General features: G+C 45.7%; 8 protein-coding genes across 8 annotated transcripts, besides 1 other annotated feature; 4 read left to right on the top strand and 4 right to left on the bottom strand.

The window, feature by feature from the left end:
* Positions 1 to 499: 499 nt before the first annotated feature.
* On the top strand, positions 500 to 1,737 carry UA08_09343 (hypothetical protein; the record flags this gene model as incomplete). Its single annotated transcript, XM_020265268.1, has 2 exons — positions 500 to 608; positions 713 to 1,737. The coding sequence occupies 2 exons, from the start codon at positions 500 to 502 to the stop codon at positions 1,735 to 1,737; spliced, it is 1,134 nt and encodes a 377-aa protein (XP_020115513.1).
* A 6,172-nt stretch (positions 1,738 to 7,909) lies between these two features.
* Positions 7,910 to 10,195, top strand: UA08_09342 (hypothetical protein; the record flags this gene model as incomplete). The annotated part of the gene is made up of 3 exons (XM_020265267.1): positions 7,910 to 8,232; positions 8,290 to 9,886; positions 9,938 to 10,195. 3 exons carry the CDS (start codon positions 7,910 to 7,912, stop codon positions 10,193 to 10,195), a joined length of 2,178 nt encoding a protein of 725 aa, XP_020115512.1.
* Positions 10,196 to 10,637: 442 nt separating this feature from the next.
* Positions 10,638 to 11,032: a repeat region (Identified by RepeatMasker using a combination of RepBase library and repeat library created with RepeatScout).
* A 442-nt stretch (positions 11,033 to 11,474) lies between these two features.
* On the top strand, positions 11,475 to 12,078 carry UA08_09341 (Histone H4.2; the record flags this gene model as incomplete). The annotated part of the gene is made up of 3 exons (XM_020265266.1): positions 11,475 to 11,484; positions 11,710 to 11,847; positions 11,915 to 12,078. The coding sequence occupies 3 exons, from the start codon at positions 11,475 to 11,477 to the stop codon at positions 12,076 to 12,078; spliced, it is 312 nt and encodes a 103-aa protein (XP_020115515.1).
* Positions 12,079 to 12,646: 568 nt separating this feature from the next.
* Positions 12,647 to 12,910, bottom strand: UA08_09340 (hypothetical protein; the record flags this gene model as incomplete). Its single annotated transcript, XM_020265265.1, has 1 exon — positions 12,647 to 12,910. One exon carries the CDS (start codon positions 12,908 to 12,910, stop codon positions 12,647 to 12,649), a length of 264 nt encoding a protein of 87 aa, XP_020115514.1.
* Positions 12,911 to 14,258: 1,348 nt separating this feature from the next.
* UA08_09339 (hypothetical protein) lies at positions 14,259 to 14,666 on the bottom strand (the record flags this gene model as incomplete). The annotated part of the gene is made up of 1 exon (XM_020265357.1): positions 14,259 to 14,666. The coding sequence occupies one exon, from the start codon at positions 14,664 to 14,666 to the stop codon at positions 14,259 to 14,261; it is 408 nt and encodes a 135-aa protein (XP_020115517.1).
* A 617-nt stretch (positions 14,667 to 15,283) lies between these two features.
* On the top strand, positions 15,284 to 20,617 carry UA08_09338 (hypothetical protein; the record flags this gene model as incomplete). Its single annotated transcript, XM_020265352.1, has 14 exons — positions 15,284 to 15,324; positions 15,667 to 15,725; positions 15,793 to 16,088; positions 16,245 to 16,279; positions 16,706 to 16,755; positions 16,810 to 16,855; positions 16,985 to 17,108; positions 17,427 to 17,572; positions 17,782 to 17,946; positions 18,275 to 18,283; positions 18,381 to 18,729; positions 18,786 to 19,014; positions 19,077 to 19,108; positions 19,175 to 20,617. The coding sequence occupies 14 exons, from the start codon at positions 15,284 to 15,286 to the stop codon at positions 20,615 to 20,617; spliced, it is 3,024 nt and encodes a 1,007-aa protein (XP_020115516.1).
* A 510-nt stretch (positions 20,618 to 21,127) lies between these two features.
* Positions 21,128 to 21,933, bottom strand: UA08_09337 (hypothetical protein; the record flags this gene model as incomplete). The annotated part of the gene is made up of 4 exons (XM_020265341.1): positions 21,128 to 21,394; positions 21,618 to 21,676; positions 21,778 to 21,809; positions 21,869 to 21,933. The coding sequence occupies 4 exons, from the start codon at positions 21,931 to 21,933 to the stop codon at positions 21,128 to 21,130; spliced, it is 423 nt and encodes a 140-aa protein (XP_020115519.1).
* Positions 21,934 to 23,455: 1,522 nt separating this feature from the next.
* Positions 23,456 to 25,022, bottom strand: UA08_09336 (hypothetical protein; the record flags this gene model as incomplete). Its single annotated transcript, XM_020265330.1, has 2 exons — positions 23,456 to 24,830; positions 24,886 to 25,022. The coding sequence occupies 2 exons, from the start codon at positions 25,020 to 25,022 to the stop codon at positions 23,456 to 23,458; spliced, it is 1,512 nt and encodes a 503-aa protein (XP_020115518.1).
* Between the last annotated feature and the right edge of the window lie 548 nt (positions 25,023 to 25,570).

Genomic DNA, 25,570 nt, shown 5'->3' with positions numbered 1-25,570 from the left:
ATTTGTGTCTATTCAAGTCTCAGTAAGAGCCAAACCACTGCAGAGGATTCTGCTGCAAGCTGATTAAGTCACTTTGGATAGTTGCGGTGAGATCGGGATCAGGTCTTCAGAACGGTCTTCAGGATACTTCGGGATCATCTCATGCAGGTTAAAGATCAGGGGTCGGGCATGACATTTTGAGCTGCCACCTTCTCACAGCCTTTGAATCTATCACGAAGCACTTCCCTGCGAGTCAGTAGGGCCATTCTCACATCTCTCGCTATTTCGATAACATTGCGCAAGTGAGTTTTCCACTAGCATGTTTGGTGATCACCAAAAAATAACCATCGAAAAATATATGAATCAACTGGAACAGTCGCCTCCCGCTCTTATGTGCATTGAGGTATCTTGCCTTCAAACCATCAGCTTCACCTCACCTCACCTCACTTCGCCATAACTTCAAACCTCGGTACTTCAATATTCTAGTATTCGTCCTTGCGGGGATCAACACTACATAATCATGCCTAAAAGGGCAAACCCTGCATTCTTCAAACCTCCGCCAGAGACATTTTCAATGTTTGATGACCTCGTCGAAGACGATGACGACCGGATAGAGGAGGAGTCTGAAGGTAAGCCGATTCATTAGCTAAACCCATTTTATGCAAGCATATATGCCTTGCGTTCAATCCGCCAAAATTTCAATTTCTAGTACTTTTATACAACTGCTAACTAGCGAATCAAAAACCAGTTGTATCATCGACGCGTTCGCATAACCAAGGATTCAGAAATCTTTTCGCGGAACTGTTCAAGCCTCGACGTGATTCGGAGTATTCGGGAACTCGCGACGATTTCCATGTACGAAACGGACATGGGGCAGTTGAACAGACCCGGAAAAAGGATAATGATGAAGAAGGCGATGATGATGAGCCAGCGGTGTTCTTGAACAAATCCAGACGCTTACCTACGCTGACAGAAAAAGGGAGACGTCTTCCGAAGTATTTAAGAAACCCGACACGGCGATCTTCATATTCTCTTCCAGTTGCTATGAATGTTTTTCAGTCAACAGCTAGGCAGCGAAAAAGAATCGAGCAATTGCAACGCCTGGTGAATACTGAGGCAGAAGTTTGCAAGTATCTTGAAGAGTTTCCGACTGATACAGTGCTCTGTGGCAAACTTCTTCATATTCAAGCTTTCAAAGGCAGGCTTGAAGGAGGGGAAGACGAAGTTCTGAGCGGTGGCGAGGTCAAGCTTCTGCATGAGACTAGCAGGTTGCTTGAGAGACGACGGATTGCGAATCAGGAGAAAGCGTTCTTGAGAGAGGCTCAAGAGAAGATACGTTCCCGAGGAGGAGGGGGAGGAGGATCCAAGAACGTGAAGAGGAAAAACTTTAAGCGCGAAGAAACGGTGGTTCGATCTTCTTCCAACCCTTCGTCTAGTCTAGTGCGGAAGAGGTCATACTCGCCACCTCTTCATCCGACTACTAGTGGGAAAACGGTTTGCCAGGATTCAAAACGACAGAAATTTGTTAGTGACGATGTGGATGACGACAATGACGATGAGGAAGAAGAACACCGGGCGTATGGTGGTAAGACAATTGGCCACGTGGAAGCATTCAAAGTCGAACACTATGACGTTCACGCAGTACTCCAGGAACAGGAGGACGGCGAGGAAGGGAATGGCAAAAATGACGAGGAAAGTGAGGAGAGCGATGATAGCGATGGGAGCAGTGGTGACGAGACTGATTCTGATGGGGTATGATTGCATGTTTCTAGAACTCAGATACAATTGCCCAGCCTAATTTTACAAGAAAAAATTTCCTGGGCCTAAGACATGCTCACCGTAAAATCTACAGTCATCAGGCTTTATCAATAGAATATCAACATGACAACGCTAAGGGGTATAAGATGTAGCCCTGATTCGACCACATTTTCAATTTTCAACTTTTATTGGTATGTTTCCACGACGAAACCCTATAATAAACGGCTGAGAAAATGCATTGCGCTCGAGCAAATGCCGTTTGCACATGAAGAGGCCTCTATTTATCCCCCCAGACAGGCAAAAGAGATGGTAATGTTGCACTCATCTTTGCCTGGCTTGCCCCAAGGCAACTTTCAAGGTTCCGAATTGGGAGTCTTGATTGGGTACGTAGGTAGATAATGTGTCTGAGAAGAACCCCCCGTGATATAAAATCTCTGACCTCCTCCAGACTCTTCCTCTTTCACTCCTCCTCATCGCTCTGCTTCCAAGGTTGCTGCTGAAGAAAGCTTTCGATGATATTTCCCCTTTTACTTGAACTTCAACTTTTTATTTTAATTTGAAGGGTGTTGTATATTGACGTGAAATCATCTACAGAATCGCTAGGACATGCCTCATGGCCGTCTGATGTCCTCAAAGCCTTCGAAGACCTAGGACTGGTCTACTTCCATGAGTATAAAAAAGCAACGGCAATACAAACGGAAACGGCAAAAGCAAAACAAACACCCGGTTCAAGATCATTCTTTTTGTCCTCGAAGATTTCATAAAGATGGTCATATCTCATATTACTATTACTGTTCATTTGTTCATTTCGTTCATTCTCTCCGAGTTGGGATCACTGTTAATCATGACTACTAGTGTGCCGCACGTTCCTCTGGCCTCAAATAATAGTTTTGTTTTATAATTCTTACATACTTCCCTGAAAGATTTTCGAGAGAAAACATGCAAAAAACTCCATGCAAAGATCAACCTGCCAAAATCTTGAAACACTTTCATAGACCACCTACCAGCGGATTGGGAGCCGTGCATGTACCTATGAGTATTAGATGAATACCTTGAAGGAGAATTTATGGTCACTAGGCTAGGGAAAGCACAAGATTAAGATCTTGCATCTTCTTGCAATCTTACCAACCAATACCCGCAGAGAAAGATTTCCACATTTCACAAAACCATCAGATGATGGGCTCAGAGCCAACAAGTCCCTTGCTTATTGCAACAAACGCTGCAATTACTCTGAATCTCCATGCCAGTGACATGGCAGACATACCTACAAGGCTTTAAAAAAGTTGCGAGACTTACGGCAACTTTCTCCTGATGGTACCACAGATCTTGCCAGGCACTTTTTGAGTTATGACTGTGCGCTATGTATGAAATTCTGGCAATCGGGAACATGATACGTTTTATGACATGGTGCTAGGCTTTGACGGAATGATTCCGTATAAGGGTGGCTTCTACTACTAGATCGTCTTATGGGAAGACCAAACGCTGAAGGGCTAGAGAATCAGGATAGTGAAAACATTATTGAAACTCTGCGTCGTACTTCTAGTGAGTTGAAATATTCTAGAAATGGAAAAAGGTACAACGTGCCTATGTATAGGGAATCATCTAAATGGCTAGGAGCTCTACGTATCGCGAGTGAATTGTGTGGCCTGTGGGGATTTCTTAAACGCCATCACAAGAGAAGACTTGAACATTCCTTTTGTCGAGCGGCGACCGCTAGATGCCTACATGAATGGGACCGCGCGCCCGGGATAGCCTGGCATGGACTTTGGGAATAGGGGTTCCTCGCCCTTTCGAGTTGGTTATATTGAACGGTGGTAATTAACATAAGCAGATATTTATTTTCTATTTTCAAATTCGGAAAAAGGGTGCCTCCGACCTATTATAACTGGGATTTGTCTACCAAGGGAATAGCCAAGCAATGGATTCCCACGTCATGTAAGTAGAATGGTATGGTTGAAGGAGTGCCGCCATTTAGACATTGAGGCCATTCCCGAAGCCAGCTAGCCCTAGCCCTAGCCCTAGCCCTAAAAGCTCGGAGACAAGTCACAGGAACAGCTACATTAAAGGCGTAAAGTGTACGGTTCCTACGATTCCGACTCGGTCATAAATAACCAACACACGGACGTTACCCGCAGAAACAGGGTTTGACCGTGCAAGAGGAAGAGGGGTGAGGGGAGAGAGTGGCAGGGGCAGGGATAGCGAGCGATGGCGGTGAGACATAACCTGCGACATTGTGATGTCGCTATTTACTTTCCAGGGTGGATACCTAGAGACTCCAGAATAAGTGGGTTTAGAGTAGGGTGGACAATAGTATCGGGGATATTCTCCGTCGCAAGTTGGTAGTAATTACATCTAAGCGTTGGATCACCCACGAATGTATGCAATGCATCACCAAATGCTGCATGCTTTCTTTGACTCCTATTTCTGCGAACATGATACCTCTATCAGGTAATATTAAACGCACATCCAGGAGGACCGAGCTGTGCTTACAAGGGTAGGGTAAAAGGAGGCTTATATTTATCCCCCTACATAGGCTCGGAACACTTTGGTCGTAATAGGAAGCTGTCGTGGCTTTGGCGTCAACGACCTGGACGTACAGCAGAATAATCACCTGATATTGATGGGATTTGGGGTATATGATAGCTCACAAGCATTGTCAAAAGAAGCGCTACCCCGCAATATGAAGCCAAATGTAGCCAAATGTTTAGTTGGACTAGAATTATCCCTGAAATCCCCTCATTATTTGAGTAGTTGGGCGTAACCACCAGATAGTAGTACTATGTATGTATGTAGATGCTCGGACACTGGGCGAAGCGTTGAGTTGGCAGACCAGGGTCTTGCCCCGCAGATAAGGATGAAATTCGTCAGCCACATTGTTTTTTTTAAACTATGTTTTATCATCTGGGGGTGAGTCCCAGTTACACGATAGATTTAAGATATTGCATGTTGTCTGTGGTACGTATAATATGCCTGAGCATTCAGGCGCATACATATTATTGGGCGCTTTGACATGCTAAGCATGAAACATCCATACCTTGACCGCCATTGCATTCTCACTTTCATGTTGATGTCGAATAAAACTTTTTTCTTTCTTTTCTCATTTAATTGAAGTAGCCAACCAAGAGCATGTATACGAAACTGGTGTAGAGCAAAACAGGGAACCGTGGAAGCGCGCACGAATAAAACAGGGAACGAGACAAAGCCTAGACCGGGACGCACGTCTTGGAACTCTTAGCTGCATTAGTTCTCGGCCTAGGCCTGGAAGTCGTTTAGCACGAGTATGTAGTAAAATTTTCTGACTCTCACACCGATCAGCATGGCGTTATAAGGTTGTGGTGGCTGTATTGGCTGTTTTCCGTAGCTGTCGGACATACATGTGTGTATAGCTTCAAAGAAGTCTTTACAAACGTAGCTTAGGAACTTGATTGCCAGAGGTGAGTGCATAATATAGTAATACTATGACACTGAGAAATGGGGGCTGGACTGTGATTGGATGACGTGTTGTAGTCGGACATGCACTAACCGGTTTAGGTAAACAATCTATGATATCAACACGTATTCCATGCTTGATTGATAGGTAGTGTATACAGCATTTAATATGCTATGGTATAGATATTATTCCGAATATAAAGACGAACTGCCCGCCGTCCAGGCAGCATTGACCACCAAGTCAGTGCGCAGTCAATGCTCGCTTGAGGCATGCCTTCAACAAAACTTAGCGGATACTGCGGAGTATAAGCTCCATCAAGATGTGGCGGTATCACTCTCCAGAGTCTCCACCATGGGGTAGGTTGATGAACCGAGGATTGCCACTGTCTGCCGAGCGAGTGAATAGTTGATATTTAGATTTGTGATTCGCCAAGGCGTATTACGTATTGTTTCACGTCTATCGATCAGATAACAAGGGATGTCCGACAAAAGTATGACACCTCGTAAAAGGGTTTCACCGGAAGCAGATGCGTACTAGTAAGTTGATTGAATTGCAATTGTTATATGTGTGCACAGCCACTAGTCTCTGTTACTGTATTGGAAATAGACAGCTAATTAGCCTCCATTAGCCAGGCCTCCCTCTATCTGCTCAGACTTGTAGCCATTCACGATGGAGCAGACAAACAGTCGGATTGATCTCCTCCGTCATGGCCAAATCAAGGTTTGCTCTCCTAGTCTCGTCGGCGACAAGATGTTTTGCACTTTGCATGGCTAATGCGTACAGCCCTACGCTTGTTGCTGCACGTACTCCGTCCGGCGCGAGATATGCAGACCAGACCTGGTGACTGCCTACGTAGGCCGTAGGACAAAGTAGTAATTGTCTGACAGAGTACGGAGTATGTATGTATCTATCTTCACAGAATATCGTACACTGATGCCAAGATTTTTTATACTATGGATTATCAGTTACAACTTACGAGAGAATCAGTTGTGGTAAATGTAACTATTCACACTCCCTACAGCGTCGTTATGGCATATCCCAATATAGTAAACGGCGCGGTTGAGTCTAGACTGGGCTAATTGGTGACGTCATGGGAATTTGTGCCTTGGAAATTTGGCGCTAACATTCAGCAAGGAGACGACGAGATACTGATCATAGATGGCACGTGGTGTTTTCCATGTCATTGTCAGATCCAGAAAGATCCCTGACAATTAACGATTCAATGAGGTTGATCGATCTCCGAGGCGTTAATTGCTCTCCTCTGGGACGTCGGGATATATTTTGTCTATGTACGGAGTACTATATAAAGCAGGCGCCAAGTGGCGATATTAAAAAAGCGGGCGGGGCGGCCTTTATCTGGGCTCCATCCTGTGAGACAGTGGAAAATTAACAAAATCAAGGAAGTTTCTATCTATGCACTATGACCGGCATATAGCCAATCAGCATTGCCACTTGCCCTGCAGGGCTTCAACGTGCGACATAGAGGTGGCGTGATTATGTATTTAATGTATTGGCCAATACAGGAGGCGCGGCATTCCCGGAAAAACTACCGACTGAACACAGATATCCTCTATTCTTGTGCGTTGTACACAAATACAAACATATAGAGGGATGAGTCAACGTAAAAATTGTAATAGTTAAGTATATATATTATATAGATATGAATATGATATGACCATATGGTGTATATATCTAAAATACCGGCCATAGCCGCCCCCGGAGAATGTAACGATACCGTACCGTATGCTATCAAAGTTTTCCGGTGGGCCCATCTGCGCCCGCATGCATCGCTTACTGCTCAGAGTTCTATATACATCCTCCGTCTCTGGCTCTCGGTCAAGAGTGAAGAACCTTGGGAGCGTATATCGTATCCAAATACATTGACAAGAGGCGCATCTAGGCTAGAGCGGACAATGGTAATAATGATATGATATGGCGCCAATTTTCGCCGATACGGCTTGTACGGAGTACGCACGGCCCCAATGGCAGATCCTCTCCAGACCGGTCCATGTTTTTTCACCCTCCTTGTTATGGAATGGAACCTGCGATGGCGGGGGGATTCGCCCCCCCAAGAATCATTATCGTTGCATGCAGTGCAACGTGCGTTAGATACGGGAGTAATAGGACATGGATTAGAATGTTGGTTACGCATTGAGCACTGATATGCTATATTTTATTATATAATGAGATTGGGGCTGCGCTAACTAACTAACTAGTTAACTAGTTAGTCCTTATGTAAGTGGTCTAGTCTTCCAAACTATATTATTCGACTTCCCCCGGCCAGACATCCTCACCCGGATCTTCCGTACACTTCCTTTTTCTTCCTGTGCTCCCTTTCCTGAAGGGTCCAGGTGTGAGGCTGCTGTCAAAGGATGCTGGGAACATTCTGCCATATCAACGTGTGAGGTGAGTGGCGTCTGTTTTGCTCTCGTGTCCTATCATATCACCGTTATCTCTGCCGGTCACGTCAGTGTCGGGAAGTACAAGAAGTGGCTTCGATATGAATGGCCTGAGGTGTCTCCCTCACGAGGTTCATTCCTTCCTTCCTCGGCGTTGCCCCTCCTCTTTCCCCTTCACTATATACACCCTGCAATAACTCGATCAATTAATCAATCAATCACCGCATCTCTACTCACCGATTGCAAGGAAGACACTCTTGTGCATGCCATCTCTCTAACCCTCTCTCCAGGGTGGTTCCCATCCGACTTTGGCTGGACGAGCTCTCCTAGAGCGTCATAGAGGATGCCCTACACTTCACCGTCAGCGCCACTTGCGCAACCGCCAACCACAGCCTCAGAGGCGAATCCATCCGATTCGCTTTCCCATCCCCACACCCACTCGCATACGAACGAGTGTGCAAATACACACGCAAACGCACGCTCACTATCACTATCACTCCTACACGCACATCCTAATCGACCGCCGCTCTCGCGTTCGTACTCGTCGCAGTCCTATCTTCGCAGGCACCGACGCAGTCCCTCCTATAGCAAGGTGACACTTCCATCTGTGGGGGGAAAGTTAGACGATCATAGCTTCTTGACCAGTTCGACCGTCGGGACACAGTGGTAAGTTACGGGGGATACCATGACGGGAAAATGAATTGAGTTAACACAAGTCAAAAGGTCCATGTCCATTGACCCCCATGCAAGTCTTCGGCAGTCACCTCCACCCCGGAACAATGCCATCATTCCCTCAGGCGCCGTGATCTCGCCCCCCGAATCTGCTGGAAATTCGAGCGATGAGGAAGTATCGCCGACCGATGTCCGCCAGGTGGATCTAATAGACGCCGCCCTCAGGTCGCTCCAAGCTGAAAGAAAGAACCCAGATAGCCCGAATCAGGAAGACAGTGATAGTAACAAACGAACACCGGAAAGCAATGGAAACAAGGATGTGGCCCCAATACCAGCGCTCACGCTCGAAGCACGGAAAATCTCACACTCTCGCTCTACATCAACTGAGTCTAGCTTGGCTCTGATTTCCGATTCCGCAGAAACCTCCTCCGTCGACAGCGAACACGAGGAGGATGGCGAACGGGGCGCGAAACCACCAATGGTTCGTAAAAAGTCAGGTGAGCTCGTTCGTCCGGCATTGCGGTCGAAGCGGCGACCATCCAGCATGCCTGGCACCCCGGTATTCTCGAAGAACGTCCACTTCGATGCTCACTTGGAACATATCCGGCACTTCCTCCAACTTGATAAGCCACTGGCGGTTAGTGCCAACACCTCCCCAGTGGAGACATACAGTGAGGAGCACGAGTATCCTTTTGGTAGTAAAAAGGCTCAAAGCAGCATCGAATGGGAGATCAAAGTGCCCAACTTTCCTTCCAATGCAGCTGCCCGCCGAAAACACCAGCCCGTCCGCCTGGAGCGCATGTTTTTATCTGCTGACCAAAAGAACCTGGTGGGAGTGGTGTCTGTTGCCAACTTGGCTTTCCAAAAGAAAGTTGTTGCTCGCTTTACCGTTGATTATTGGAAGACAATCTCTGAAGTCACGGCCGAATATAATCATGATATCCGTCGCAAGCAGGCTCACGATGGATACGATCGGTTCGATTTTAATGTTCAACTATCTGATATCACGGATTTAGATAAAAAGACGCTTTTTGTCTGCATTCGCTATTCAGTGGATGGACAGGAATATTGGGACAACAATGACAGCATGAATTACCAAGTTGAATTCTCCAAGAGGGAGAAGACTCGATACCGTGAGCAGGAACAACAACAGATTCCGTCCACAAGGGACCACGGGCGAGCACTGCCACGGAGCAGAAACAGTCCTTTTATTGCGACTCGGCCACGTTCGATGCCTCCTGCAAGTTTTGATGACTTTAGGCAGTCTGATTCCAGCTTCCCTGCGTCGTTGGACGGCAGCAGCGGTCGACATGCCGATTCAGATTTCCACCTCACTGCAGCCGATTCTCACGATTGGCTTGTCGAAGTACCTAAGCCGCGAGAGAAACCGGCCTCACAGGCTTTTGGTGCTCGTTATGATTTCGGACTTTCACTTTCGGCAGCGAGAAGCAGCGGTGCGACCGAGGACCGCACCACGTTGTCGGCCAAAGCCAAATCACTGTCCTCGAGAGCCGAGAGCCCGACTACTGTACATGCGCACCCTCTACCGCCAAGGGGTGACAATACATTTCAACCATCTGCGATTGTTTCCAGCAAACCGCATCTGGAATCGCCTGTATATAAGGAATTGGTGGACAAATACTGTTTTGTAAGTCGGCGCTTTCTTCTGCTGAATGAAAACATACTAACGATGATACAGTTTAGCTCGACTAAAAAGGCAGATTCGGGACTGGCTGGCAGTCCCCTGAGTTCTAGTACGAACAACCCGGGCACTGCATCGCCGGAGGGCATACCTCGTGCCGACTCAGGAGTTGCAATGAGTCTACCATCGGACAGTCCGACTGGTTCTCCTTATAACAGTTCGCCAATTATATGCAACGCGCTGTACCGCGAGACTATCCCTCGATCACACAGCCCGTTTCTCCCCGAGTCTCAGCCTGCTGCTATTCTCGGTTGACGCTAGACCCTTCGTTCCTCGCACAATCTTATGCTCGAGATTGTGGAAATATTTTCCAATCATAACGCTAATACATATTCTTGACTTCGAGATACCTATGAGCATTTCTGTGGCCGTTATATCTATATTCTTATTGTCTAATGCATTATACTGCCATTCCGTCGGAAGTTTGATTTGGCGTTTGTTCTTTCTGCATTGTTTCTGCACGGAGTTTGGAAAAATGGGACGTTGTTTTTGTCTGTTTTTGCTTGGGTTATACTTATGTGTTATGCGGCGTTTAGATATTGTTATCATGCTGGTTGCTGACGAGACGGACGAGCTATGAGATAAGAGTTATGGTATACATAGCATGCGTTATAATATATGTTTATTCAGTGTATAGAAAATAAGTCATGAATTATGGATTATGGAACAATATAGAGTAACTACTCTGAACATCCAACGTATTTCCCGGGTAAACCGCGCACCTGTAATTCCTATACAAAATAGACACTTTTACCCCCCTGTAAATTCCACAAATTTATATATAAACTAGACTTGAAAAGTTTATATATCAAATAATATTCATATACTATTATATATATAGCTTTATAGGTTCTATATATCTTATAAACCCTTTCGTATTAAAAATTACAATAATTACTAGCGTGTTTCTTATTGTCTTAACAAATCTATAGATAGATTCTTATTATTTTTTATACATGAGCTCTTATATATATTATCTAATATATTAACTTTTTAGATCTACTTTATATATAAATTTGTGGAATTTACAGGGGGGTAAAAATGTCTATTTTGTATAGGAATTACAGGTGCGCGGTTTACCCGGGAAATACGTTCTAAGCCCAAGAGCCGCCAGTCGAGGGGCAAGTCACATGTCTGACCAGTCCCGATGCGGCCTAGTCTACCCGCGGCCCTCAAAGCCAACGCAACAACGTGATTGGCCGCGTTAAAGCGCAAAAACGCAGGCCGCAAAGCAGCACATCATAACAGCAGTTTGAGCCGCCAATCAGCGGGCCTGCACTTCATTCTTGCTTGTTTTCCTGGCTTAGTCATTCTGCCCTTTCTGCCTTTCTGCCTTAGGGATCTGGTTCGTTAGTTTCGGTCCTATTTAAACAGGCTGGCTTTCCCACTTTTCTTTCCGACTTTCTCCTTCTTTCTCTCCTCTCGTTTTTACCGCGCTCGAACCGGTTGATTTTCATCACTTTCCATCGATTTTCATTAATCTTCATCGATTTTTTTTTATCAGGTTTTCGATTATCTTTCATTCCTCTTCATCATGACTGGTCGTAAGTAGTTATTTTATTTTATTTTATATTTATCTGCCCCTTACTCGTGATCGATGGAATCGATATTATTGATGTTGACGGCGTCGCGTGGTGATGACTGCATTACATAAGCAACGCGTGTCGCCTACACCTACCATCCATCACCTGTCCTTACCTATCCTACCTATATCGTTATTATTATTTTATTCTTGATCTTCATATAGAATATACTAACCGTCTCTTCAGGTGGAAAAGGTGGCAAGGGCCTCGGCAAGGGCGGTGCCAAGCGTCATCGCAAGATTCTGCGCGACAACATCCAGGGTATCACGAAGCCTGCCATCCGCCGTCTGGCGCGTCGTGGTGGTGTCAAGCGTATCTCTGCTAGTACGTTTCCCTCTCATCCTTCCAACGAATAAGTATATATAGTATTCTAACGTGTCATCTTTTCTAGTGATCTACGAGGAAACCCGTGGTGTTCTCAAGACCTTCCTTGAATCCGTCATCCGTGATGCTGTCACTTACACCGAACACGCCAAGCGCAAGACCGTTACCTCGCTGGATGTTGTCTATGCCTTGAAACGCCAGGGACGTACTTTGTACGGTTTCGGTGGTTAAACGCGTGTGTGTGTCTCCTCGGTTTATGTCACGATGGTGTTAATATCATCTCTGTCTGTTGTCGTTTAAGATGGATAGATATATATGGTATAACCGTCGAATGAATGCTTGTTTCTATATGTTTGGGTTTGGTTTTATTGCTTCCTTTTAAACTGGTTTGCTCGGTTTGGTTTGGGTCTGGTTCGGCTGGTCGTTGGGTCGGATGGTGTGCTTATTACTTTACTGCTTTATTACATTACAGAATGAATCCGTTTTTTTTTGTGTGTGTGTTTATTTTTCTTTTTCATATTCTAAGAGAGTTGTAATGATGAGTTGGAATAGATTATTATTCTAACATAGTAGATCCCTATATCCATGATTGAAATCGAGGTATCTGCCCAAACGCCGATAATATGTGTAACTTTTGTAGTCAAGCATCGCGAGGTGGTATCGCAGTAGAAACGAATAAAAAAGGTCGTATCGATCGTGGATTTCAGTTTGGTTTTTTTCGTGTTGCTTTTGTGTTTGATTTGATTTGATTTAAGGCTTCATCAGCCAGCCGTGTTGGTTGTATACACGGAGTGCGTATCTATTTCAACGAGAAAACCGTGGCCGCAGCCTTGAACATGCTTAGACGCTTCTTCTGCCCGGGAGTCGCAGTGCTCTGCTGCATGTTCCTCTTCTTGTTGTCTTGCTCATCAAGGGATGTGCGAGTAGACGAAGTGGTGCTGCCAGAAGTAGGTGTTGTGCTACCGCTCTTTCTTGCGGCGGCGAGCTTGAGAGCGAGAGCCAGTTGGGTGTCGGAGCCGTCGAATTCGCTGCGAGTGATGGTGGGAGCGTGGAGGCCGTACATTTTGATGCAGATTGATATTATGGATAGGTTGTGTTGGTTGAGTTGGTTGATTGTGGTAGTTATCGAGGATTGAAGATAGTAAATATAGTAGTGCTTTGGTTGCCTTTTGACTCTTTGATGATGATGGAGATGATGATGATGATGAGACAGCTCGACAGGAATTTACTCTCCTTATATACTTGCCATTTCTCTATACTCTACCTAGTATACAGAAAATTTATGCTCATTCCGTAGCTATTCCACTCGAGTCCGAGACGACGATCCAGACGAGCCTCAGCACAACCAATCAAATGGCCCAATTGAGCCTCGAGTATACTTTCTATTAGTCACGTCAGGCAACTCGCATGATTTTCGACTTTGTGGAGAGAGGCTATTCGCGGAGTTGGGCATTTTGTCTAATTCCGAGAGTTCCGACGACTATTCCGAGGGCAGTGCTAGGTCCACTTTTGCTAGCCCTATACTTCCGCCTAAGCCTCGAGCCTCACGGAGAGACTGGCTGGAACGTTTGTTTGTGCCTGGAATACGAATATCCTGACTCACTTGTAAGCCTCGACGTCATTTTGTCTGTTCCTCACCTGTCTCATGATGACTGGCATGTGCTAGAAGCGGCTGCCTGCTGTGATTTCTAATTCGTTTTATAGTCAGTCAAGATAATTAAAATCATATGTTATTTGTATAGATTTATTGCTTAGTTATGCGTAGCTAGTTATGACAAATTATGTACCCGGGTGAACAGTGACACTCCTCTGGACGCATATCCTCGGGACATGTTAGGCGGTTTTTACGTCTTTGATACCCGATTGATATTTACAGTGAACAGTTGCCATGCCATCCATCATAGTTATGAAGGTATGGAGATCATGGCAAAAATGACAGAAAAATATTTTCTTCGTATACACAACATCGAGGATCTGCAGCTTGAATAGAAATTCTTCGGTACACTCCGACACTAAACCGCTTGAGGACTAGCTCCATAGACTTGCGTCGGGCCATCCGTGTGAAAAATTGTTGAAATTCCGATTTACTCTTGAGTACTCCGTTGTGGAATACGATTGAGATCCTAAGACTTCCCCGAAAAACAGATATTCGTTATTGATGGGTAGTTGGATAGATGGCCATATGGGCTTGTTTCAATGTAGTGAGACAGAGGTTTATGTTTCAGGTTTTCTAGGATGGAAAAGACTTAATCGCAACCAGGACACGTGACATTCCATGCCCTAACACATCTCCAAGCTGACATTCACATAAAGCAACGAGCAGACAAGGTCTGCACGAAATGTCTGGTTTTGTATGAAAACAAACAAATATACAGCTGCCTAGGCATCGGTTCATGTTCCAGAAGTAGACCTCAGACAGCAAAGTTCCTGCGCGTTGTCTGCACCAAATCCTGCGGTCCCTCACAAAACATAATCTTCAACTCGGGCTGGACACTAGCTTGCCTAAAAACCACAGAGACCATCTTTTCGAAAAGAACGGTGAACTCGACACGCCCTCTAGTACACCATCCAAATATGACTCCATCCCATGCATTTCCTTGGATGGTCTTCTGAAGACATTCCAATGTCTCTGGTACATTAGTCGGGTCCACGGTGAAGCCGACATTATCAAACTTGTCTGCGATGTCTCGCGCCTTGTCCTTTACCCAGTCTGCCTTGACGACTTCGCTGATGGGGCGACCGGAGAGGTATTGGCTGGCGCTGAGGATGAGGATAGATTTGCGCGCTGCGTTGCCGCTGTTTCTGACGATGCTGCTCATGGTGAAGGAATTTGAGGTTCGCGGCTGTAAATGTAGGTATGTATTTTCAATGAAGTCTAATATTTTAAGTGCATATTAAAGAAAATAGCACATGGACAACGGACAGTTTTTATATCCTGCCACCTAGATATGTAGTTTGGGCTTCGTGGTGGTGAAGCTAATTAGCGTCGGCCGCCCGCTGGAGACTGCGGCCGCTCATGTGTGGAATCATGAATGTAGCCCTCTCAATGCCCCGGTTCGTTGCATGAGCTTGAGTCAGCAATAAATGTCGTTTCCTGATGATTACAGCTAAATGCCTAGCATAGCTTATCTCGGATGAAAGGTTTTTCAGTGAATAAAATCAATTCGGCATATACTAATACTGAGTATTGCCCAAGTGAAGCCAACTTGGCTCGGAGGCCATATTGCTAACTGTCAAACCAAGTAGAGTCTAAGTTTTCAGATATAGATTAATAGTGTAAACTTCTACACCTTGAGCCCCCCAAGAGGCACACCTAAAGAGCTCATAGTAATAGGATAATTTCGCCGTTCGCTTCTCTTGTACAGGACTGAATGCCATATCGCGGTGTACACAAGCTAAATGAAAAATCAAATTAACCGTGAATTGAAAGGCAATAATGGAAGAAATTCCTCACTTCCAACAGGCAAATACGGTGCAGTATGTGTGGCAGGTCTGCACAAAGTCCTCTATCAGTTTACCCTTGGACTGGTGAAGTAACTCTTTGTCGAGTCGAGATAGTCGCTCAATGGCTTCGTTAAAGACGGACACTGCCGAGTCCATTGCGCCCTGGACAGATTGTCCGTCCCTGATGTGCAGGAAATGAGACTACAGATTTTGTTGTTTTTCTGAACGTCGACACTAAATAAGTATTTAATCATTTGTCTGAGACTTTCGGGTGACGGAAAGAACGATTTCCTTTCTGAGAGATAGAATGTCATTTGTTCTGTGATTGTGTGCTAATACTATTTTATGACCAACATACTTCTTGACCTTACACAGACACAATGACATTTGTGACATGGGAGATCTCTTCTACGAGATTGTGACGAATGACGGATGTATGGAGGCATGACTGAAAGCCTAGTCTTGATGACGGACCACATATTAGCTGGATGAACATGGAAGCTGTCCTCGTTGTTGGTTCTACGGGCAACCTTGGCGTCTCCGCCGTGATTGGTGCCTTACGCTCTCAACGCGCCGTCCTCGCTATCGTGCGCAACGAAGCCTCTGCTGAAAAGCTGTACAAGCATGTCGGGACTCGAGAAGGAATCACCACCGTTGAGACCGACATCACGTTAGATTACGGAGTTCAAAGTGTTGTAGACCAGGTCAAGGCCGGCAAATTGTCAGCATTTCAACACGTTTATTCCGCAGGTATGGTCCATGTGGCAGTTGAACATTTTCTCGGAAGCCATGCTAATGTATGTGGTTTCGCAAGCGGGTGGAGTGTATGGCGCATCACCTCTGCATGAGGTTGGCACGGAAGAGCTGCACCTGGAGCCTCTGCACTGGTGCGATGGGCGAATTTGGCCTATGAGCTACTCTAGCACTCACACAGGGCGCGCTTTACTCTATAGCCAATGTGGCATGCTGCCACAATGAAGAAACGAATGTGCGTTTCAATGAAGTGCAGGCTAGCAACCTACGACAAATGAATGCACATTCTCCGTTTGCCATAGTCATCTGTGCAAGGAGTTTGTCAACTTCCTTCTTAGCATCTAGGCAGGTACACCACCATCAAGCGGTACTCCTTCTCTACAGACACATTTACGAGCCACCGCATCTTGCGAATCTTGACCCCGTTTAACTGGCTAAAGACTGTAAAACCCATCTCGTCGGTCACTACCCCGCGATAACCTCCTCGTGCGCCCGAAGGCGAGCAATTCGGCACGTTTTTATGTCCCCAAGGTATCCGATTTGAAGGATCTCACCCGTGAAGAGTTGACGGAGGCCATCCAGACCGAACGAATCTCTCCTCCCTCAGATTGTGCGGAAGAGAAGATGAAAGTCTATGCCCACACAAATCCCCGTATTTCAGGGGAAATGAGGCATTGTTGGAGACAAAATTTGACAAGTCCGGCGGCGGAGGTAGGTCAAATACATCTCTGTTCTGTGTTTGACATTGACTGACCAGAAAATCAGATCTGAAAGAGGGTTACACTATTGGCGAAGACATTAATGAGCCGGAGTAAGATGTGCCTGCCAACCTTGACCACTCTCTATACCCTAATGAGCCTATGAATCAATGGCCAAGGACCCCTAAAGACTTTCGGAAAGTAATGTGCGAGTGTCAAAGTGCGCTCCTATCATTTTCAAGAGAACTTCTACGATTCGTCTCAATATCCCTGGATATGGAGGAAGACTTCTTCAACAAGCTGACGGAGTTTCCTATGGCTGCGCTTCGTCCGCTGCATTATCCTCCTCAGGAGCTTACTTCGGAGGTTGGTATTGACGCTCATGCGGATTATTCTTGTAGGCGATTTACATCCTGCTGCATCTAAACATCTACGAATTTTTGTAACTCTTAACGGTTCACACTCTCGTCAACCAACTGAGTCCAATACCAGCACTAGAAGTCCTGAACCACAACGGCCACTGGATCAGTGCGCCACCAGTCCCGAACACCCTAGTTGTAAACGTTGAAGACTTCCTCAAACGTGCCACGAATGAACATATTCCAAAGCACCGTCCACCGAGTAGTAAATCGTTCCCCACTTGAGGATCGGTACTCTATCCCATACGTCTTTAACCCAACCCAGGGGACCGTCATTGAAACCATTCCGACTTGCATCACCGCCGAGCGACCTGCACAGTATGAGCCCATGCCAGTTTTGAATTGGCAGACGAAGAAAAAGTTGTTGATGGCTCAGCAAAAGCAAGCCACTGCTACTAGCAACAATGAGTAGTAAGATGTGAGAGACTTTAGGGATTGCTTGGTAATAATGCTTGGTTAATCAGGAAGAACTTTTGTTATCGTATTGGCGCGCAGGCTATTCTTGGGGTTCTGATTGTGGATGCAAGGCAGATATGTCAATCGATGATTTGTTGAGGAGTTATTGAAACTGGTCTTATCGCATATATAATCAGTTGCTAGGCCGACTTGACTTCGACTAGTCGAATAATGGACCAATTAGATGAAAACACTTGTAATAACGAGGGGCTTGAAATCTTCAAAGCTGAGGGCATTCCTCTTAGTAAATTGGGTGCAAATTTGACAATTACACAGAACTATCTGAATCATCAAGAATTTGCAATTCATTCTCAACCAAGTAACGCAGGGTAAAATTACCACGCTATATCCAACACAAACAGCTTGACTTGAGTTAGCCATTCCGCAATTAATCTAGTCCGGATCAGATCAAATGTGACCTCCATCATCTTCATCTTTGTACCAACTTCTAATATTTGCCTAGTCAAGTGCTCTATTATCCTTGCCATTTATTTACCATCCTCTTGCTTCTTTCCTTGCCATCGCAACATCAACTTCGCTTTGGCGGCTCCCCACGTTGGCAGCCTCTTTGCGGAGTATACTGGAAAAAATGAGATCCCAACCAGCATCCCACGGCAGAAGACGTGATAAGCCCGTTTTGAGCTGTTCCTTCTGCAGAACACGCAAGTGAGTATATCTCTTTTGCGGTGATAAATCATACAAGGCCAAGACCCAACGTGTTGAGACTCTTCAGATTGCGTTGCGACAGACAATCTCCGTGTAGCTCTTGCTTAAGACGTGGCAAGCCGGAGGAGTGCACATACAGCTCCTCGGAACAAGAGCGTAAATATGCAGTCGATTATAGGCCACATTATGGAAGCCAACATGCCCGTGAGAGAGTCGCTCACCTTGAGAAGCTTCTGACCGAGATGAGAGACCAAATGAGGGTTATGGAGCGGAGTTCCCTCGAGGTTTCGGGTATTCTAGCATCATCACCCGAGCCTTTTCACGACTCTGAATCACGGCTTGCTCCTCGGAACGGCCATGTAGCGGACACTGTGGGGAAACTAACCGTCACCGATGACCATGCCGTCTATATCGGCAGCACGCACTGGGTCACCATCTTAGAGGAGGTAAGTTTTGGTTCTCAGATTTCCATGTATTGTCCGGTGACCTTTTCATTTTCCAGATCCAAATTCTCAAAGATGAACTGTCTGATGACCACTCGGAAGCCGTCAGAAGTCGAGAGTCGACTGTATTCGATGCCCCTTCAACAGACGAGCCCCCAGCAACCAGGATATCGCTTCTCTCGAGTCACCCTTCTCTTACAAAAGAGCATATCCTGGCCATGATGCCTCCGCGTAGGGTAGTTGATAGACATGTTTCTCACTTCTTCAATGCTTTTGACTTTGCCTCCTGTAAGTTCCTGGATGGATCCTTGAACCTTGGACGGCATCTTGTCTTTGTTAACGCAGTTTAGGCATTCTTTATCGGAGGAAATTCCTCACAGAGGTCAGATATCCCTATAGCCGCATTTATTACTTCTTTTCTTTTCATGGCTCATTTTTCTGCATGTAGTATTCAAACTTCTGGGAGAATCCTTCGGCTGCTCCCATCATGTGGGTAGGACTCTTGTTCAGTGTGATGGGCATTTCCGCATTCGTCCAACAGCAAGATGTTGCAACTCGTGGCCTATATGCTGCGGAGACACAGGAGATGATTGAGACCTATCGAACTCTTACTATCCACTGTCTGGTCGCTGGAGATTATCTGCGACCGAACCGATACACCATCGAAACACTGACCTTGCATTTTGCCGTTGACCAAAACATGAATCTCAATACAGATACTGGCAACTGGATTCTAATCGGTGTAATCATTCGGCTTGCTTTGCGTATAGGGCTGCACCGTGATCCATCCCACTGGCCAAATGTTCGACCCCTAGAAGCAGAATTCCGACGGCGGCTCTGGATTACACTATATCATATGGATTTCTTCACGAGCGCCCGAGTTGGGCTGCCACGTATCATCAAGGACTCTCAGTGTGATACACGCCCACCGGTAAATTTATTCGAGGATGATCTGAGCTTCGAACATAATGAAGTACCGCCTGAGCGGCCATTAACCAGTCCTTCTCCACTCTCACATATTATCCAGCGACATACAATCATCAAGGTAGCAGCAGAGATATATGACGCGACTGAAGCAAGGCTGCCATCATCCGCCACTATTGCTATGCTAGATGCCAAATTTGAAAGAGCCATCAACTCCATACCCGAACAGTCGAAGTATCGATCGCTTGAAACATCAATTGCGGATAACCCTACTATGATCCTACACAGAATGTTTATGGACATTCTTATAAACAAGGCCGTTTATCTCCTTCACCGACGGAGCTTCATGAAAGGCTCCGCGGAAGAAGAAACCACGAGGTCTAGAAAGCTGTGCATCAATGCTGCCTTAATGATTCTGGAACATCAACGAAAAATGAGCGAGGAGACTCAGCCGGGAGGCATTATGTTTGGTGTCCGCTGGCGTGTTGCTTCATCACTTAACCATGAGTTTCTACAAGCTACGATGATGCTATGTTTTGCTCTGAGTCGATTCCATGAGGGTCACGTTGGTCAGCCTCAATCTGGCACTTTCCATCGGCGAGGTGAAATTTTAGAGGCATTAACCATTGCAAAATCTCTGTGGGAAAAGGATGCCGATCGGTCTGCAGAGGCGCACAGGGCAGCAAAGGCTATCACCTCCGTGCTCAAGCAGGATTTCGACAGGTCAAGCTCGCCTATTTTGATTCCTTCAGATGGGGCAGAGAATACGCAAATGCGCGAGCAGCCCGCTACTATTGATCACCCGACTGGGTTTTGTGAACAGGGTTATCTTGATGGTTTTGACTCTGAGCAGATTATGATTTCGGATCCTCCATTCTCTGCAATTGATGACACGGTGACATTTGGGAGCTTGTGGGAGGACTTCGTAGCTGAGCCTGTAGAGGGGAATTGGGCGGGGATGTATTGAATGCATCGGATCTTGAATGAAGTTATTTAGACTCTACGATCTTAACTTCGCCTTTGACCAAAGAGTCCTCTACTAATTACATAACAGTATCTATAAGTCGAGACATTTAACTATCCTTCTTCAGAACCAATTCCGATTTCTTCTCCTTGAACTTCAGCTCTTTCATATCTTCTTCTTCGAAAATACTTGTCTGAGTACTTTGGATCTTAGACTGGGTGAGGATCTCCTGAAAAGTCAGTGAAAATTGATGCTTTTAAAAACCCTGTTTCTCTGCTGACTCGTCCACTTCCACATATAAGCTGAGATAAACCTTATTGAATTGTATATTTATTTATTTTTTATTATAATAGACTATATTAGCTAGGGAATAGAGTGTATTTTGTGTAAGTGCTAGTGCAGCATATGTATTAAGATCACTTATTATGCCAGTGCAGAGAGTCTAGGTACTATTTGGAGTGTTTTGTTCCAGCAGATATAGGATTCTGGTTTGGTAAGTAACTATATATAGAATTAGCTTGAGTTTATAGGGCTTTGCTGTGTGAAGGTGAAGGAAGATGTATAGAAATTAGATTCAAGGTTGATCTTTATGTAATGCCATAGCTTTGTGCTGAGACCTTCCGGAGGCATTCCGCCGTATAATAATTTAGCAGCCAGCTTGTAAGGATTTTTACATGTTACGACGGTACATGGACTCAAAATACCAGCTGGATAGACGTGCTGGAACGCTGGCAATTTATCGGCCTTGACCTGGCCTAAAAACACTTTGAATTCCGTGGTCTAACGTGATGTACATAAGCCTCAACGTTCCTTTCAGAAAGCTGCTGGTTGACCAATTTGTGCTTTTGGCCCATACCTCCACAAAATACATAAATCACCCATGACAATGTGTGGACGATTGAGTGCCAATATAATCCGAAGCCAGTATTTTAAAGACTAGTGAAAAGACTGGTGAAAAAGAATACCCATCTCGTTATACATACGAAGATGTGGGTGCTCGTACCTGGGCCGGTCCCCGACCCAAGGGTTTCGACCTAGGCACGAGTCCGGCTGGAAGAGAGACTATACTTCGCGAAGATGGCGGGTTTATAGCACTCTCTTGCTTTTCCGTACGAAATTGGTGGCATGAATAGGCATATGTCTTCTCTTATTTTCTAACTGACCACCGCCCATAACCGAAGAAAGCGGAGATAGCCTGAAAAGATGAGTATGGAAGTGACAGTGTATATAACAGAAGAACACTGTACCACTTACAGATAGTTACATATGGTTATGTGCAACGTGTTACATAGCATTAATGTGTTGGAAGACCCGTCCATTTTGGGTTTCAGTCCCGACCTAGTCAGCCTATATATAGACGCAGCGACATATATAGGCTTAGTATGTCACCGTAATCTATATCTGATCAAATCCACCATCGAAAGATACCTTCTTTGGGGTTAGACAAAATGCTCCGTATTTAAGTTAGGCCCACACGTGGTCCGGGACGCGGCATCTGATATGAGGGAGTGGGACCCAGACCCACTTCATGATTGACCACAATTTCCAATCTCAGGTCAACGTTTTTCATTTCCTTTTCCCAACACAACCTAGCATTTGCTACCCATGATTTTCCAATCCATTTCATCATCATCTTTGACCGCCCGTACAATTTGGACCACCTCTCTTGTTGATACTATAACACTACAAGCTACCCAGCTTCTAGCCCTTTGATACCAAATCGAGCGATGATGTTGATGGCGATCCCACGGCGTTTACTGGTGAATTTCATGGTTTCTGTTGAATATCCCGGTAGCTGAAACAACAAGACAGGGATGTGGGGCTGACAACACATATATATGAGGGTTGACTCACCTGTACGTAACCAACAACTACAAGAAGAATGTTATCACCTTCTTCACAACCCACTTCAACAGTTCCTAAATGAGTTGCGATTCCCTATACTCTGGTATCTCTCATGGGCGCCAGAGCTTTCATTAGTACGGTGGCGACTATCATTCCCCTGCGGAATAATAGTCCTCGTGGGCTTCAAGCCCCTAGGGGTAGCAGCCCGTATGGGAAGGCCAAGCCATGATAGCCCGTAGGAGCTTGAACCCCGCATAGGAGAGCAGCTCACATGGGTTGCCACGGTTTGACATTCGCATGCGGGTTGTCATTCCGTGCGGGCTATTGTTTCTTGTGGGATCATGACTCATATGGGAAGCCATGGTTTGTTTAACCCCTGTGGCCCATAGTCTCCTGAGAGATAGTGCTTTATGTGGGAAACCGTGATCTTTTTTCATTGCACACGGGCTATCATCCCCTGCAGGTAGTGATCTTTTGAGGGATGACATTTCGTCTAGGATATGATGGTTTCCCCGTTTTACGTGGGTTGCTGACCCATATAAGATAGCATTTGATACCATGATCTGCCAATCCCCCGTAGACTCTTGTCTTATAGGGGATAGTGCAGCTACAATGATTTGTCCATCACACGCGGGCTGCCGTCTCATATAGGCTCCGGTGTGCGGTAACACGCCGATTCAGCCAATTGTCATCTGTTGGTAACGTCAGTCTAGCTTCCTATTTTTCGAGCCAGAATTGTTATTGCTAATGAGATTCTCATTCTGTCGTCTCAGAAAGCTCGTTCCGTAAGTCTGAAGAAAGCTCCTCCACTAGTAGATCTAGCATCCATGAGATATCATCATTCCTTTCTGATAATTCAGTTTCGGACTTTGAAGACGCAAATATTGGCGTGAGCTCAGACAAGTTGCCAGCATTGCCTCTGGCCTGAAGCAGAGAGATGATGCTCGACCATGTGCAACAGAGTTGTTCCTGATGTTCAACAAGACACATCCGCCTTCATGAGTTTTTAAGGTTTCCGATCTCTTCTGAGAGCAATAGTTGATATTGCGTCGAAGCCTTCCCAGATAGCTCGTTCCCAACCAGATTTCTTTGTTTATTACTCTCCTGCGCAGGCGGTGAGACTTTCTTGGTCTCAAAATCACCTTGGGCCTGGCTCTCAATATCGTGATCAGAATCTCGTGACTTTAGTTTTGACGATTTATTTGTCGCATCTAAGCCCAATGTATCCGGGTAAGTACAGACGTTCTTGTGGTCATGATGCTCTCTTGGGTGCCTTCTACGAAACGCATGCCACCAGATCCAGTCAGAGCAGAAAACTAGCCATATATGAATAAGTTTTCCTATAGCAGTGACGAGATTTGTCAGAATCGGTATGGCAAGTAATGACCAGAAAATGAAGAAAACCGTTCCGGAATTGCTTGTGGGAAAGTAGTCCCCATACCCGATCGTAGTGAGGGATGTGTAGGTGAAATATAGGGAAATGAAATATGTCCAATTTTCTTCCTGTTCGGATTGACGAAAAACACCCGCACTGACGAACCACAGGACGAACCATGCAGCTAAGAATAACCCCAGCTCGAGCCACCTCCTTTTATAGAATGCAGATTTGACGTTGCGTACTTTGGTGATCCCTTCGCCCTTGCAGATACGATTTTTGACTAAAGTGGTTTGTGAATGAGCTCTGTCGGCTGTTGATAAACTATCTACTGTGTTCTGCAAGGAAGCTATGTTATCATCCTCCCTAAGAGCTTCCTCAATTTTGCAATTGAGCTTCAACTCCCTCATCTGATCCGTAAAGGATGCCACAGCGGTGACAATGAAACCCAAGCTTGTGATACCCAAAGTAGCGTAGGGAAACAGCAGGCTGCGGCCTAGATGAGTTTTGGGGACTAGATTTCCAAGACCAATGGTTAGGAGGGTGTAGTCAGTAAAGTAGAGAGCATCCATTAACGACCAGCCTTCAATGGTGCTAAACACTGCAGCTCCACTGAGAAGCAGGATCATAAAAGTTGTAATCCGGAACACGATGCTTGTACATTCAATCTTTCGCCTATCTGCCGGATTGAATGGGGACACTAGTACGCTGATCATATAGATAGAGACGAGTCCTGCTATCAGAACATAGAGACTAGCGGATATAATCCCGGCGAAAAAATTTTCGGTATATACGTAAGCTTCGTGGCCATGGACTTGCCGATGCTTTCGGACCTCAACGCCAATGAGGCCGAATAGGATAACAGCGGAGGCGAACCAGCCTATCACCGCAACCATGTATCCCTTGATTGATCCAATGTGGAGAACCATCGTGAGTATATGTGCCATATAAGCAGCAGTAGACAGAGCTACGGAAGCCGCTTTGAGTCCTATAGTCCTGAAAATCCGTTAATAGCTAGATGGAATTGGAAATAGGTGTGAGGTGCCTCTACCAGCTGGGTGTGCGTAGCTCAGATACTGATCCGTTATCCGAAACACCCTGTTGCCATCCCTTAACCAGCACGCAGACATTGAACATAACAGCCATAGAACAAAAAGCGCCCTTCCATTTCATTAGCAACGTGTTCATGGTGTGGAAGGGCTATATTTCTCATACCGCAAGAACAGGGCAGCCAGTCGAAGTGTCCCACCAGTGGCTGCTATTATTAGAGGGAGACCGAAGTAGAGAATGTAGGGTGACTTGCCTTAATCTTGTCCGATTTCTGGTCGTTGACACAGCGACCTTTCCATGACTACCTGATGAACCTGGCATCGTTGCCTTTTAGCCAATTTCCCGTCCGGCGGAGGCTATTTAGATAGGCAAACGAATAGCGTTGTGAGAATCAGGATACTATATGAGCCGCGGTATCCGGCATCCGACAGCCTCTATTCTGGGCAAGGTTGAGGATGATTTACGTGAATATTCAAGTTCGGTCCTGTGTTGGGATATGCATTAGTGTAGATGTTTGGAATACTTCGTCCCGGGCTCTACTATGTATATGTAATAAAGACGTCATGATGCGATAGAACGACCTCGTGACCTGTAAGAGTCTTCCTTTGCAATTAAGAGACCGATATCAGTTAATGGATCCTAAGCAAGTAGGCTATTAATCAAGGATACGTCATGAGAAGAGCAGC

Source organism: Talaromyces atroroseus (genome assembly GCF_001907595.1).
Source record: "Talaromyces atroroseus strain IBT 11181 chromosome Unknown scaffold_21, whole genome shotgun sequence".
Taxonomy (NCBI): domain Eukaryota; kingdom Fungi; phylum Ascomycota; class Eurotiomycetes; order Eurotiales; family Trichocomaceae; genus Talaromyces; species Talaromyces atroroseus.
Note: the sequence above shows the minus strand (reverse complement) of the source record. Positions and strands in the feature narration are given on the sequence as shown.